At 41.0% G+C, this 16,491-nt stretch overlaps 1 protein-coding gene across 1 annotated transcript in view; it reads right to left on the reverse strand.

Moving 5' to 3' along the window:
• Window positions 1–16,491, reverse strand: part of LOC128448062 (guanine nucleotide-binding protein G(i) subunit alpha-2) — a 32,368-nt gene that overhangs the window by 6,271 nt on the left and 9,606 nt on the right. The window contains exons 2-4 of the mRNA XM_053430600.1: window positions 6,349–6,391; window positions 4,134–4,275; window positions 1,146–1,306 (exon numbers count right to left, since the gene is read on the reverse strand). Of these exons, the coding sequence (XP_053286575.1) occupies window positions 1,146–1,306; window positions 4,134–4,275; window positions 6,349–6,391 (346 nt within the window). The remainder of the gene's footprint in view (window positions 1–1,145; window positions 1,307–4,133; window positions 4,276–6,348; window positions 6,392–16,491) is intronic.

Raw genomic sequence — 16,491 nt, forward strand, 5'->3', positions numbered from 1 at the left:
TTTGACCGACATAATTTAATCAGTCTTTCCTTAAGTCGAACTGAAGCTTTGCACCAAATTTGGAGAAATTCTCTTCAGATGTCTTGTGCGAGAGGAAGGTGGATTGACGGATGGACTTTTCTGTCTCACACTGAGCCAATCACACAAAGCAAACATTTCAGACTTTGCAAATCAGTGACATAAAAACAATCAGGCTATTCCAAAAAAAGGGTGATCTCTTGCGGCTTTTGCTAAATCACATAGTTAAGTTTACTTGGGGTAAAGTTGCCTTGAGTCTCATTTCGTCATCTTCTGTTCCCTGCTTATCAACTTACAGCGTCAAATAATCAAACCCAGACAGGGAGAAGTAATCGTTCAAATGAAAGTTATTGGACACTCCAGTCTCCATACCCCCCTGGAGAAGACAGGGTTTCTCACTGCAGCTCGTATGAGAGAAGCTGACGGGGCTCCACCACTAAATCCATCAAAAAAACCCTAATGGCACTATTATCCATCCATATGTGTGTGGGTGAGCTAGGGATGTGCAGACTGTACGTGCAGAAAGGCCCCATACAAAACCATCCGCTTCACTTGATTAAATGTGAGTTACAAGCAGGACTGAAGGATGAGATTGATGCACATGCATCTTGTGGATTTGTGGTTTCCCTACATTTACATTTATAGTGCGTTAACACAGAGTGGCAGCCTAAATATTACACAAGTGAGGCAGACATTGAAAATCATACATTTCACCAGCCTTGAATATGAATAGAATAGAATAGAATAAAATAGAACCGTTTTATTCTCATTGTACAAGAGAAGGTAGCACAAAAGAAGACGGCTACATCCATACCACTATGTTTATCTTGTTTCAAACTAAAACAAATCTCTGTCCACACAAATGTTCTGGCTTTTAAACCCCATAGATACTGACAGGCCTGAAAATGTATATGCAATCTGTGTCTTCTAAATATAAAAAAACAAACTTTAAAATCAGACTTATACACAACAAATGAAAACAAGACTAATAATTACTTGAAAAAAAAAGGTTACATGTAAGAATGAATATTGCACTTGAAAATAATGTAACTACATATCCCAGTATATGATAGTTGTGAATTGGTAGAACGGCCCGAGAAAGAACAAAAGCACAGAGTCACACTCACTATGCTGCAGAGTCGTTGAGCTGGTATTCTCGCGACCTTGCAAAGCAGCTCTGGATACCGTTGTCTCCCCAAAGTCGCCTCATCACACTGGCCAGCTCGCCGGGAAGAAGGCCCTGCTCCTCGGCTGCTGAAGACAGGGCAAAGAGCTGCTGGGCATCGTCCTGCAGGGGGCGATAAGGACACAGGACTGGGTTGTTGCAAGAACAGAATCACTGCCGAACATAGATGTTTACTGTGAAAAAACTCAAATGATAAAACAGAATACATAGAATAAGTGAATCATATTGTTCATTAGAGAAATTGACTAACTAACTCAGCATCATCTGTTAAACAGAGTGACAATTTACACAGAAAATACAGTTTTCTTAATGTGATCCAACGACATTGAAAGAATCTTCTTGGCTTTTAGTAAAAACCCATTTAGACATGTTCACTGTGTGTCTGAACTTCTGCCAAGAAAGCAGCTTGTGAAAGCAGCAATAGATGTGACGATTGCGATGATGATATCACATAAACCTACGAAACACTAAGCCGCTTCAAGCATATACGAGATAGGTGACATACGCTGGTGTGACTCGAGGTAACAGCCGACTTGTGATAACAGACTGTGGTTGGATTTCGTGATGTTTGTCACCCTGCTTGCTTCTCTCTAGTTTCCATTTTCCTGTTTGCATGAAGTCAATCCTCTTCTCTGAGTTAATGCAATGAAGTAATAATTAATCCCTGAATTTCTCAGCGCTTCACATTTTTTCATATCGGAAACACAATCTTTCTGTCTGTTTATTATATTTGAGGAGAAATGCATATTTGCAGTTCTGCATTGCTGTTGTTTTTATTGTGGTTTAATAATGTGTTTTATTTTAGCAGGATTTGCTTGGATGGATTATGACTAGTGAGCTTAGACACCACAAATGAAACAGTTTTTTGTTTTTTTTTCAGTTTAACTGTTGGAGTATACAACAATGAATCTCTGCATGGGAATGTGACGTATTTGCTGGAACCCATGTTGCCCCATTTACCAAACTAAACAGAAAATAGCCTGTATAATGTGTGAATGAGCACGTGTTGATGTGATGTACATTTTTTCGTGTTTGTGCATGTGCGTGTGCGTGTGTGTGTGTGTGTGTGTGTGTGTGTGTGTGTGTGTGTGTGTGTGTGTGAATTTCTGAAGGGCTGCTGTGTGCAAGTACAGGCAGGCTAACACACTAATTGCCATGTGTGGGAGTCTGTGAGAGTACCGTCACTTGCACGCGGCCATTTGACAGATCTGTCAGTGAGAGAAATAAAAAAAACATCTATCCATCCTGCTCTAATGACCACAACAGAGTCCTCAATCCCACTGCAGATACAGAAGAAGACAGAGACGGGATTCACTGTTAAATCACGGTGGCACACACTCCTCCACAGGAGCGGGTTCAAGCGCTGTTAGACCTCGGTGGCAGCTTGTTCATTGGCTGATAAGTGTTCTGATAAGTGTTCACAGGGAGGAGAGGGATGGTGGAGCTCTGCCTGAAGCTGTGACTTGTTGTTGATGATGGTGGTGCTTGTCTTGATGCATGTGTGTGTGTGTGTGTGTGTGTGTGTGTGTGTGTGTGTGTGTCCTGTTTTCTGATGAGCCTTGTGAGTGTGTTTTAATTTGAGCGGCTGATTATTTTCTATAATTGATTTACTGTTTTGATTAACTGACAAAACGATTCATCAATCAAACCACCTCAAAAGCAAATTCAACTTTGACCCTTAAGCCAGATTTGGACCAATTGTCCCAAATCCCTCAGATATTCACTTTATGATGATATCAAACAAAGAATGTTTTTCTCTGTAAGGCGGTGCAGTTTGTTCAGCCTCTTGAAACCGTTCATTCGCCGGTAAAGGTTTCCATTCTTGTACAGCGCATCTATAGTTTAACAGGGACACATTTTTCAAATTAGGTAAAATGGCTAAACCACAATGTCGACAGTGTAATAGTGTTTTCCAAATCAAGTCAAAACTTGCCAATGGGAGCCTACTGTTTACAATCTATATCCAGTGAGAAAGACCCCAACTTTAAAACAAGAAATTAATTTGTCCTTGCTGATGCTGCAGAAGGCAACTGGCAAAGGAAATGCGCTGCTAAAATGTTCTTATGTGAATGAATCTATCCCAAACAGCGATCCCTGGCCCATCTGCTGATGCTGCTATTGTTATATGCACACATTCATCCTCTTTCACAACTTTTTAGAAAAGAGCAGATCAAACATGGAGGAGGCGAAGTGGGTGAGAGCAGGACAGTTTCCCTGCAGGTTACGAGGACGTGGAGAGAGAACCATTACAACGTGTTCCTGTTTGTTCTAACAACCACAGCTCCAGCAGCGGTGAAAAACGGCTCCTGTGAACAGGTGAATGCCATGATGCTGCCTTTGCCAGCTCGCCAGAGTTATTGACTGAACATGAACTGCCGAGAGGTGGCAAGGCAGGAGAAACAGAATTGGTTTCCTAGAGGCGTCGCGGCCTTGACAATGTCTTCGTTCACTGGGTTATGCTCGAACGTGGAGGTGAGGGAATAACATTTTTGTAGTGAGAGATCGAGACAGAAGCACAAGTGAAATGGACGTTGCGGCTTCACAGAAACAAAAGGTAAACTCTTGCGATCCCAATTCTGTACGAGCATAAATCTTGGTAACTACACTAGATACACCACAGAAAGGAGCAGTAAAAAACACAGGCTTTGCTTTATTGTGGCCTGATCTGTTCCCAGCTTTTCTGCTTTCTCACACAATGATGATGGTTTTTATGGTTTTAGCTTTCGGACATATCATATTTGCAATAGTATGACATTTGCAAGTCTGTATGCCATCATGCATGTTGAGAGTTTGTTTCTTGTACGTAAACTGAAGCCCTGATCAGAGGATGGTAATACCACATAGCACATACCACATAGATGTAGTAATACACAGAAATGTACTTATAACAGAAACGTTGTGTTCTCTTCTGTTTGTGTGTGCATCTTACCGCTCTGGACGGGTTGATGTAGTCTATCTTGAGACTGGCCATTGCTTTAACAATGGCCATAATGGATTGGATGGTGTTACTGTAAACCACCGCCCGGTACTGCTTACACTCGTCTTCTGAGTAGCCATCTTCATGGATGATCCTGAGAATAGCAAACATCATGCAACATTTAATAAAGTCTACACATTAACCCTTCATTCACAAATATATTTTGGAGCCCATCAATTACCATATGAAAAAAAGAATTTGTCTCTGGTGTAACAGACCATGTTTTGGTGCTTCAGGTGCAGATAGCAGATATTTAGGCCTTTTAGGCTTACAACCATCAAATCTTGTCCATTGTCCACAGATTCTGTTCATTCACATGCAGAATATGTTTATACTCCACTAAGTGCACCAGTCGACGACATTCCTCAACACATCAGTATTTAAGATTAACATAATAATCTACACTGTTATAAACTAAGAGATATACAAAGAGTAATAACTTAACTGATATAATTAACACATTTTGGTAAGGAAGCTTTTATGAACAATCGTTAACGTGTCTAACCAAGAAACATGCACCTGTGAGACGGCTGTGTAGGATGGTGCAGTGGGGTTAACACACATTCAAACTGCCTCAAGTCTGCAGCAGCCGTTTGATGCAGTATCCTCAGTTTACCTCTTGCAATATTATTATAGCTCTGGACCTGAGCGGGGAGGGAGCTCAGCGTCTGTGCATGTACCAGTGTGCATCCTACCATGAGATTGTAAATCATCCAGGCTGTAGAGGGAAGTGAGACCCCCCGCCCCCCCCGTGAATTGTTAAGTGAACAGCCTGCTACCTTTAACAGTGTGTTGATGTAACTCATTTAGCAAATACATAATTTTCTAAATTGGAAGAGGTTTGTTATGTTTTTCCTAACTTTTACTGCTATGATATCTGCTTTACGCAGGACACTTTGATGTGTGGTGTTACATAAGGCTGTTACATGTGAGTGTTTCTGACTCGTGGGCTGATTTATTTGTACGTGTTAATAACCTGGCTTCAGGAGCGACAGACTGTTCCTTCTCCAAACTCATAAAAAATAGATTCAATGCCTGGCTAGCCCCGAGGAATGTGAATAATTAAGTCATTTGGGGTTCAGTGTGTGTGTGTGTGTGTGTGTGTGTGTGTGTGTGTGTGTGTGTGTGTGTGTGTGTGTGTGTGTGTGTGTGTGTGTGTGTGTGTGTGTGTGTGTGTGTGTGTGTGTGTTTGAGAACAGAATTACAACATTTTCTGTAATCACACTCTATTATTGTACTAGGAGCAGTAAATGGCAATACCAAACAGCAAAGGCCATGCACTGCCCTATAAAACAACATGGAATCATATTTATCTTATCTAATGATCACATGGATTGCTGTTGTTAACTACTGAGCCAAACACTCAGATCGAATCTGCCTGATGGTCAGTTCAAAAGCTCTTGGTTTCACCTGCACAGATTTTCTGGCTCTCTAATTACTATTATGATTTAAAAGATAGCATATTATTTTCAGTTATAGATAAAAAAAAGAACTGAACATTTGAAACACAACTTGACAGGTGTGTTATTCTTTTGGTTATCATCACAATTTATCAAAACCAGAATGGCCACAATGTGGCCAGTGCAGTATCAGTTTACATCGTTTGTCTTTCTAGACTCATATGAGGTCACTTTATATGACCTACTTAATTTATGACCTTAGACCACTAAAATTGTTATCAAATTCCAATGATAAATGGACAAATTTGAAGAACACGTTACACCACATTTGAAAGGATTATCTCGAGGTGATCTTAAGCTAACGCGTTCACAAGGCAAAGAAGGCAACTTTATCGTGACTCTGACCTTTGAGAAATTCTCTCTTTTCTCTCTATAAGATGTTGCATTCACAAGACAAAAAATAGTTTTGTATGATCAAATTAAACCTTTGAGAATCATATCAAGTCAAATTTGAGTCCAAGTGAACATTTTCACCAAATTAAAAAAAAAAATCCTTGGAGGTGTTCCTGAGATTTGGCCATTGGCTTTTGATGGCGCAGAGGCATAAAAAACATGTATTTCTCACTATGTGTTTGCCTGTCATCAGATTTGGTCATGTTGGGCTTTTATCATGTTGTCTCACCCAACACAAGTTCCCTTGAGTGGGAGGAATTAATACTTAAAAATAATTTAAAAAGTATTTTTTAAAGTAGGTTTTTGTAACTTACTTCATCTGCTTTACTATGGTGCTCTTCCCAGACTCGCCTGCACCTGTTGGAACATTAGAACATTGACACGTTACGGAGGAATCTGGTGAACTGCATGTTGCTGTTGCTTTGGGTTCGGCCTATGTGAGCGGAATACTGGCGAACAAGCAGGGACTCTTCCTGCTGTGAGAACATGAGTGACCCAGGGATGACCTGGCACGAACATCACATTCTGTCCTCTGGGTCGTCTGGTTTATTTATGTATCCATTTTGAGGACATTATGTACAGATATGCATGAAGAGCTTATTTCAGGGCTTGTGATTATTTCATGCTACAATGATGCCAATTGTTCTCGACTCATGGTACATATTTTGACAAATGATGATTTATATTTAGCTTTAATGGTTCAATGAATCTAATAAATATAAATTGTAAGATTCCTCACTATAAGGATAGCCACTGGTTGCCATTCACTTCACTCCACTCTGAAAAATCACCACTCAGACACTTCAGGTAGAAATAAATGATTTTAGAAATGATCTGTAAACTTGTGGCAAATAGAAAAAAATATGTGCAGTCAGAAAGCAGAATGTGGTTTGTTGACCAAGACCAACCCGGGTTATGTAGATTCAAAATAAATAATTAAACACCCATTAAGGATTCAAAACTAAGAGCATTAGTTCTGAGACAGCCAAGCAAATAGTTTTTTAATAAAGTACCATACAGAAAAGTTGACATTCCCACACTGCACAAAACAGTTTTCTGCTTGTTAGGGAATAAACCTGACAATAATAAATACGGCGAGCTGTGCTCTGACACCGTTGTCATCTTGTTGCAGTGAATAAGTTTGAGTGTTCGACACGTCTGTTGTGCTGCTTGGACCCTGCCACCATGCACTGTCCCATCATGCCACCTGACCCAGCCTTGCCAAAAAACATTAGCCATGCCTGGAGCCAACAGAGCGAGTGGGACTGTCACCCTCTAACCCCCCCCCCCATCCCACGCTGTCAACATTCATCATTTTCAAACACGTCCAGCACTTTCTGAGAGAGAGATCCCCACTGCACAGGGAGGGGTGTAAAAGTAACGTCTGAGGCTATGTTCTCCATCATAAGAGCCGTAACTCATGTTTCCCTGCTGGATTTCAGTTTTTTTTTTGTCGGCCTTTGTATTTTCCCCAAAAACTTCTTGATGGATTATCACCAAACTTGGAGGAGGGATGTCTTATGGGTCAGGAGAGAAATTTTGGTGCTTATCCGGGAGGCAGACCCTTTTTTTCCACTTTTTTTACATTACTAGGTGGTGGAAAGTGGAATATGTGTCTCTCTGTGGACTCACACAGGCATGAAGGTCACCTTCCTGACTCCAGAATAACACTCATCCATTAATATTTCAAGCCCAAAGGGAGGTAAACACGTGTGGACAGCAGCGAAAAAAGAGCATCCTCATTCTTCACGCTCAAGGTGTTTGTAGGAGAAGTGGCCTGTGCTGGTGTTGGACCACTTTAGAGTTGCCTTTGGATTTGACAGTAACAGACAATCCAATCTCTTAGTCTGTATTCATATTGAGCTGTTCTTGGCTTGATGAGCACTCGAGCACTTCACAATTGCCATTCACCCATTTATACAGTGCATGTATGGGCAGCACTTTTTTCTCTTTGAGGGGCATTTGGGGGTTAAGATACTTCGGTATGCGGATAGAGAAGACTAGGATCGTACCGCCGACCTTCTGTTTAGAGGACGACCGTTCTACCCCCTCAGCCACAGCCGCCCACAGCAGACAAAACAGTGCTATGTAAAACATATTGTTTTTTATTTATCTTGTGGGTGCAAGTGAGCATTTAAGATTTCAGGTGAAAATACATAGAGATTCTACACACTGCACTCGACTGTAAATAACTAGCTTGGTAATACTATGAAAATGATGCACGTATTTGGAATCCAATATGGGAACTGTGATTCAAGTCTTAAAGATGGTAAACAGTGTTACAAATCAAATTATTCACAAACAGAGAGAACGTTAATTTATCCCAGTGAGACACCACCAAACAACTGTCTCATCATTAATTCAGGTACACACATCTCTGACAGTAAACACCCTGCTTAATCATCAGGGGACAACGTGCTTCTGCACAGGATTAATCAATCTGCACAGAGCTGGATATCTACCCAGTGTTTATTTGCCAATAAAATGACTGGATGCATAATTGATTTTAACAACTGTCTCTTGTGGAGCTCAGGTATCTACAGTTTGTTTATCTGTGAACTCAGCAGGTAGGAACTAGTTGTGCTATTACAGATTAATGCGCAGTATATTCTAGATGAGCAGATGCATCCATCGTACATGAGGCGCTGTGAGTTGAAGCAGTAATAAAGGACTGATCAGAATCACAAAGACCCCTCTGTGTGCTGCGCTGGCAGAGCAGACAGGCTCTTTCCTTTTACCGCAGAGAACCAGAATCATTTTCTGGCAACAAGGAGACGGGGCCACCCCCTCTTTCTGTTTCTTCAACCATTCAACTATTCATAGCTGCTCCCTAGTTGGTTTTCAGAGAGCGCCAGTACACACAGCAAAGATAAAAACATGATTTGTAACATGAGCATCACAACTGGCCAGGTTGCAGGAAAAATAACCATTTCTCTCAAAACAGCCCATACTCTCACAGGCCCCCTCATGTGATGACAACTTGGCTGTGGTCTCACTGTTGATGACACAAAGTCCATTCATGGTCCGGTGAGACGTCCTGATCTCAGCAAACACACAAGCATGGAGTTCATCCACCACGCCACCCTCATCTACACTCAGAGATTTGCCGAAACTGGAATGCTTCTGGTACTGACATAAATGGTGAGTCGGGCAGCTGCGAGTACGCAAATCTATTCATCAATCTGATTCCACGTCTTTAAAGTAGATTAGCTGCACCTAGAGAAAACTGCCTACCTACCAATTAGCTGTTGTGCTAATCCGTCACCAGAGCGCCAACGAGATCTCCGATAGTCTAACGTTAACCAGAGCTTGCTAACATGTCAGAAATTTGGCAATATTTCTTAATGGAATGTCCCACAGGTAAAACATGACATGTATTGTGTACAGATGGGTGGTTCTACTCAAAAGGTTTTATCTTTATAAACTGTGGCTGCACTTTAACAGCCTTTTAAAGGAAGTAATTCTTATGTGTTCTTATCTGTGTTCTTTTTTAGTTATGACTGTCAAGATAATAAAATATGGCATTGATTCTCTGTGTTTATTTGTTTTTCAAACCTGAGCCAGCCCATAAAACAGTGATACCAATCATCCCTTCCATGCAGGGTTGGTATACAGCAGTTCAAATATGTTATACTTATCATTTATTTTGTCGGCTTCTTTATTCTGAATATTTGTTTCATTTGACATCAATGATAATACCTGGCTTGAAGAGTTGGTCGACCAAAACAAATACTTTGAAGATCTATTCTTCGGGCCATTACATTTTGTGTTTTTGTAAGTTTCAAATACAAGTTCTATAAAGGTTAGGTTAGACATAAAAATATGAAATGTTTCAACCTGCAGCAACAATACAAACCACCTCTAGGCCTCTTTTATCACCCTGTGCCATTACTTGTCTTCGGGTAAGTTCAGGAATGTGACAGAGTAGTCATCTACATCCTCCCCAGTCCTGCCATTGGAAAAAAACTGAGACTTGTTCCTCTGTTGGGTTCTAATAGCAAAAAAAATACTATATCAGTGACACTTGCCTTCCTACTGGATTTGCTTTAATTATGAGCTTGAGGCCAAGATTAGTCACATCATGAACTTCCTGAGAAGAGAGGGTACAACAGGGAGAAGGTGAAAACTGTTACTACCGGTGTAGCTCATCGGGCACAGATTCCCTTTGGAAAAGCTGTCACAGCACCACTTAACCCCAGTGACACTGAGGAGAGACAGACCAACATTTATTTCAATAACAACCAAAAATGTGTCAGTGATGTAGGTACTGGTGAGGAGAAAATAGTGGGAGGAAGACAAACGCGATCACGAATTTTAATAGCAGTTTGCAGATAAATACAGAGTTTGAAATGGAATCTGTGATGGAGGCTTAATATTCAGCGTGTAGAATATGTGTAGGAGTGAGCAGAATTCAAGTGCTGCAGTGCAGAGGGAACATCGGCAGGCAACCGTTCGTTTTGTTCTTGCTTTCTGCATCACTTCACTGTGAGCACATCGGCAATTAGTTAAAACACGAGTTAACTTCATGCAACATCAGATCTGAGTAGCAGGACGGCAGAGTGTAGGACTCTTAAACTCTCACTTCAGTGAAGACCTCCCCACCATGACCCACTTACTTACCTATAATGACTTCCCCGGACCCTTCTGTTATCATGGCTCTTCAAACAAACTAAGTGTAGCCATTTAACTTTTACACTTTTGATCCTGAGATGTCTGTAAGAAGGGGGACTAAAGATTCTGCAGATCCATGGTTTGATATTCACAATCTAGGTTCAACATTTGCTACTTAGCACTGAACTAATCAAATTAAGCTGATGTGGTTACGCTTTACAGGTGTCTAGTTATAAGCCTGCATCAAATTATAAAACTTTGGCCTGATAATAGAAGACAAATAAGGGAAAGAAGTCGATTCTGGTACGATTCTGCACATATTTACTGCTGAAGAGGAGAAAAGACATAAATATGAATTTCCCTAAAACAAGCGACATCAAGAATACCCTCTGCTATTTCAGCACGACACCAGAGGGTCCTCGGGAGGCACACAATCCCTAACACAGTGTTTCTCATCTCTGTGTCACACAACCCGCTGCCTTGGCATTTCTCCTGTAGAAACATGTAACACATCCCAGCATATGCCGGCGTCATAGGCCATCTATTGTCTTAGCGGCTGCATAGGGAGAATGATTCACTGGCCTGGCTGGGTGACGATTCCGCCTTCGCTCTCATCCTGGCTCGCCGTCCCCACCCGTCGGTGTCACGACGACTCACATCCAACGAGCTTTTACAGCCATTTAAAGGTTAATCTGCTCTGGGCGTTGATGACACTGAGCAGAATACACAACAATGATGCTGATGCTATTTAAAGCCATGTCGCAATGCACTGAGGGGGCCGACAGACACAAGCAGACGTGATGTTGTTCTATGAGTAAATATATTTGTAACTGTTTTTTCTTCCTGACCCACATTGAATACAGACGTAAAGTATCTGATCAATGAAGATCTGTTCGAGCAACATTTATTTTTAAAAGGTTCGGGGTTCTGCGTACTGGGTCTAGCTTTACTGAACTCTACAGAAACAGGTGAACAGCTCTTTGTGCAGCAGTGATACAGCAGCTGCAGGGTTCTGTGGACTGAGTGTGGCAGTCAGTCTGGACCTGCAGAAACTGAGGTCACTTTTAAAGAAAGAAAGCTGCGACCACATCACCAGGCAAACAGCCCGTTACGCACAGGCAGGTTTAGAACGACTATTGAACATTAACGCACTAACACGACTTCCAAAATGGAACAGACCAATGAAACTGGACCTCTCTCTCTCTGTGTGTGTGTGTGTGTGTGTGTGTGTGTTGCTCTTCCCATCGACTTTATCTCAGTTTACTCTGCACCCAAAATATACCATGTCTACATTTTACAGAGTCCTTTGTCCGGTATCTGCTGCTCCTTCCTGCCTGATCAATATTTTTACATGAACAACAAATCAATTACAATGATTAATTTGATTGGTGTTGATGGCAGTGATGAACCCACAGAGAACAACTCTTAAGGTTTATTCTCATCATTGTTATTGTTAAAAAAGATGGTCAACACTAAAATGACAGGCAGGCAAAGTCAGCGACTGATAGGTTAACAGACCAGAGTTCGTATGCAGCTAAAGAGACTTATAGTTCCTTATGTAGTTGGTGGAGACCAAAATCAGAGCTCCAATATAAAAGTACATGTTGAAACATTGATCAGGAGAATAGAAATATGACTCCATATGAAACAGGCAGATATATAAGGTGTATATATCAATGTTGTTTATACAGCTTCTTGTGATTCTTCCCAAATGGCCCAAAAATAATTAGGTTTAATCAGTTGTTTTGCCTGAAGGTGGCGTGAGTGAAGACAAAGTACATGCAGTTGTTCAGACTCTGATGTGCACGTCTGAACAACCTCATTCTACTGAAGTGGATAAAGGTTACGAGTGTCTAAGTGTGTGCACTGAGCAAGACACTCGTCTATAAGTGGAGCTGTTTCTTAACCACACACTTGGTTCTTGTACATTGCCCTCCGTCAGCCGGCTTTTACAACCTCCTCTTTATTCACCAGGTCTGAAAGCAGGTACATCTCCATCTTCCTTTTATTGACCTGCACACAGCAGCCGTCTTTGAGTTATTTCACGAAGCCTCTCCACCACTTTTCCAAGGGAACACAGAACAAGGAGCTCCATTAGTACAACTAACTGTACATGCAGATACTAGTGGGTGCTGGAGTACAAACTAGCATCAGCAGCACAGGTGTTTCAGCCAGTGAGGCATCCTGCCGCCCACCTCCACCACCTCAGCCTCTTTCAGAACGAGAGTGAGGAATTTTACATGACTGGATACAGTAGGTGTTGTCGCCTGGAGTTTAAAAGTAGGTCATCAGCCTTGCAGGGCGCAGTGGAGCTTCACAGTGCTTACTGCACTCTGACTGTACAGACAATAATGACTGTGTTTTAATGCTTTAATGTGTTAAATGTTTGATGTGTTCACAAGAGACATCAACACATTTATGAGACTGGGATGTTCGACGTACAAAACATTGTATTCCACAAGTCTGTATTTGAAAATTGCTGTTGAACAATAAAAAAATCAATGAATCACATCAAGCAGAACATTATGTGTCCTACACAAAGAAAGAGACAGCTTATCTGATGCCTGCATCTTAAGATTCACATCTGTAGCTGCAGCTCGTACGAAGAAGAGCAAAGCAGAGGGACAGTGTCGAGAAAAAAGAATCAGGTAGAAGAGAAGAGGAAGCAGATTCTGATACAGTCAAAAAAGATCGAGACCTCAAGATAAACAGAAGGGCAGTGACACGACATGCATGCACCCACTGTACATATACAACAGAATGAACCACTGAGGAGCACTGAACTCAGGAGGAGACACACTTTGTTTCAAAACAGAGGGAAGCACTTCTTTACTGTTAATGCTTTTAGTCCTCAGTGCAGCCCTCAGCACCATCCATCATCCTGTTTTAAGTTAATGCCTCTGGGGGTATTTGTCACCACTGCCCTCGACCTGGGTTCATATCCCTTTCCAGTCTCCATTGGCAACTTCTCCTCCTCCTCTTCTTCACCAGACACGGCACATGATGTGCCGTTTTTGGTCTAGTCCATTTCTTTCAAAATGCATTATTTCATAGCCGTGCCATGCAGTGATGAGAGACCGTCTCTGTGTCTGGAATCTAACAACCAATCCACCAGTGACATTTAAAAAAAGTGACTTCATGATGTCAAGAGCTGCGGCTCGTACAATGTAAGACATCCCAGGGATATGAGGTCTGAAGTACTTTGTCATTTCCAGTAAAGCTGTCTCTCGGCCAACAGTAGATCTTTGTGGAAGGTTTTTCACACTGAATTAACATGATGAGGTTATAAAGGTAATAGTGCCCTGGTTCTTATATATGGTAATATATTAAAAACTATCATTGCGCAATTCTTCTTCTAAATTTCAGTGATATCAGAGCTGCAGGAAAAAATGGACTTGCTAATTTTTTTTTATCTCTGCTGCACTGATTACTCAGAGTTTGTAAGATATTATTATATTTTAAGCTTGAGAATGTGTGACCTGGTTAGAAAAGATAAAATTCTGTCACATGGAGAGAAGGAGATATACATTTAGAGAAAGTTTAACTTATTTACCTCCCACAATGCATCATAGATGAACCTTAAATCACTTTTTCATGTGAACAATGTTTTTTATTATATATGTTTTATCATTATCATTGTTACGTGTTTCCTTCATACTTATTTACGATCCACTCGTAGAGACTTTTACAACCATGGGAGGATACAGTGCTGAAAGTATGGTTATAATTCAGGGTTCCTCCTTATAAGACCTCAATGAAGAGCTTATAAGAAGAATGTTGTAGAGCCACAGTTGGTCTTTATCCAGTGTGTTTCATTTATTCACTGAGCGAATCGTTTAACCTCGCTGTACAGCATAATTTTCATATCGTTCTCATGCTGTGAAAATAAAGAGACACATGACGTGTTAAGGCCATCAGCATGTTATTAAGCCTGAATAACTTAGAGAAGCCACAGTTCACACAGCATGTGTGCTGCACAAGTGCTGCACTACTCTGACATGTCCACAGAATGTATTCATGTTCACTATTCAATAGGATTAAGGTTCTGAAAAAAGATTTTTCCCCAATTTGATGCCAGAAAATTACTAAAAAACGGAAAAGTGTTAGAGGAGCTGATTGCCCTGTCTGCGGTGTGTGGTTGATTTCAAGCAGAACACACACCAATCATCTGGCTCATCTAGAACACAATCAATACGCCCCTTAACCTGGCAAGAGTCCATATTAATTACACCAATCAAGTGAATGCGTATCGATCCCCGATAACAACGCTTGACATGGTGAAGCTCCTTAGAGAAGATGAAAAACTGATGTGAACCTTGTTCAACAATTTGGAGGAAACAGGGAATCGATGCGGCTGTTGGGATTTGAGCAAGAAGATGAGCTGAGCTGCTGTCCAGTGGTTTAATAATAAGATAATGAATAATAAAAGCATCTGCAGAGGAGGTTTTGTTTTCATGTTTTAGTGTGTTAGCAGGATTACACAAAAACTACTGGATGGATTACCAAGACATTTTGTGGAAGAACCTGTCCACATGATTGAATATCAATTGATATTTTTCTAATATCAGTTAATTATTTAAAAACAATTACAGTTCCCAAATGTTGCCAGAGCGAATACTTTTTCTTAAAACTATCCGGTCCATCCTTTTGTTTTCAAACACATTTCAGACCAGATCGTCTCTGTGATGTAATCATGGGATGATGCGTCCTTACACACTGTGACATGTAGCCTCATCTGACTAATAGAATGTAAATTCATGAGGTCTTGTTGTCTTCGCCGATCAAATTTGTCCTAATAAGCACTAATTCATCTCTTAAAGGATCTGGCAGCTCCACATGGTGAAAACTGTAACTGGTTATTCGCTGTGTGGAAACAGAAGCTGCAAACATGCTGGTCCCCCGTGAGCACCCCTGTGGGGGGGGGTATTAGAATTGAAAAACTAAAGAACAAACACACGTCGTAGATTAAGGACACTGCATACAGTGTATCGACATTAAACACAGCAATGAAGAGGATGAGACATGAGACCTCCCCCGCTCGTCTAATCAATCCAGGGTGCCGGGAAAATGATTTCTCACATATCAGAACATCTCAGCTGGTATTTGCCTGGCAGTGACTCTTCTCACTCTCCCACCTCCCCTTGTTTCTTTCTGTGTGTCATCTTATACTCTGTGCACTAACACAAACTCACACACCAGAAATCTGATGAGGCATCAGGAGAGCTGTGCAGTTGCTGCAGTGTTTTAGCCCTCCCCATAAAACCATCAGCATTCTGCAGACTCACCAGATTGTCAGGTTGAGGGAGGAGGGATAACTCAATTTAGCAGCACATAGAATCAGTATCAGCTTTGTATGTATGCGTACACACACAACGAATTTGACTCCATCTTTTCCTTTGCTCTCAACGTACAGAGATAGACAAATAAACATGGACAACAAAGCAGAACAAGGCTAAGCATAAACATTTAACTACTATGTACAAGTATGAGATCTGTATAACTGGTTGTGGTCAGATTGACTCATATTTGGGTTTTGATTAGTCAGATAAATTATCTTTTAAAGAACATGTTAAAAACCAAGAGGCAAATTAGATTTGAAATGTATACTGTCTGTGCCAAGATTAATTAATTAATAATGACCCCCCTATGAAACAGTATTTAAATCAGTTTAATCTGGGCCTTTATTCAAAACACCAAATTGTACACGGTCATAAACTGTGCAGATCATATCCCCTTGTTGGGTTTTGTCAGTTTTATTGGAAATATAGTGGGAATTTTCTTCTTAATTTATTGCACGTGTCACATTCACAAACACTGTTCTACTAATGATCTATTTACTATGTGAT

Source organism: Pleuronectes platessa, chromosome 2 (genome assembly GCF_947347685.1).
Source record: "Pleuronectes platessa chromosome 2, fPlePla1.1, whole genome shotgun sequence".
NCBI lineage: Eukaryota > Metazoa > Chordata > Actinopteri > Pleuronectiformes > Pleuronectidae > Pleuronectes > Pleuronectes platessa.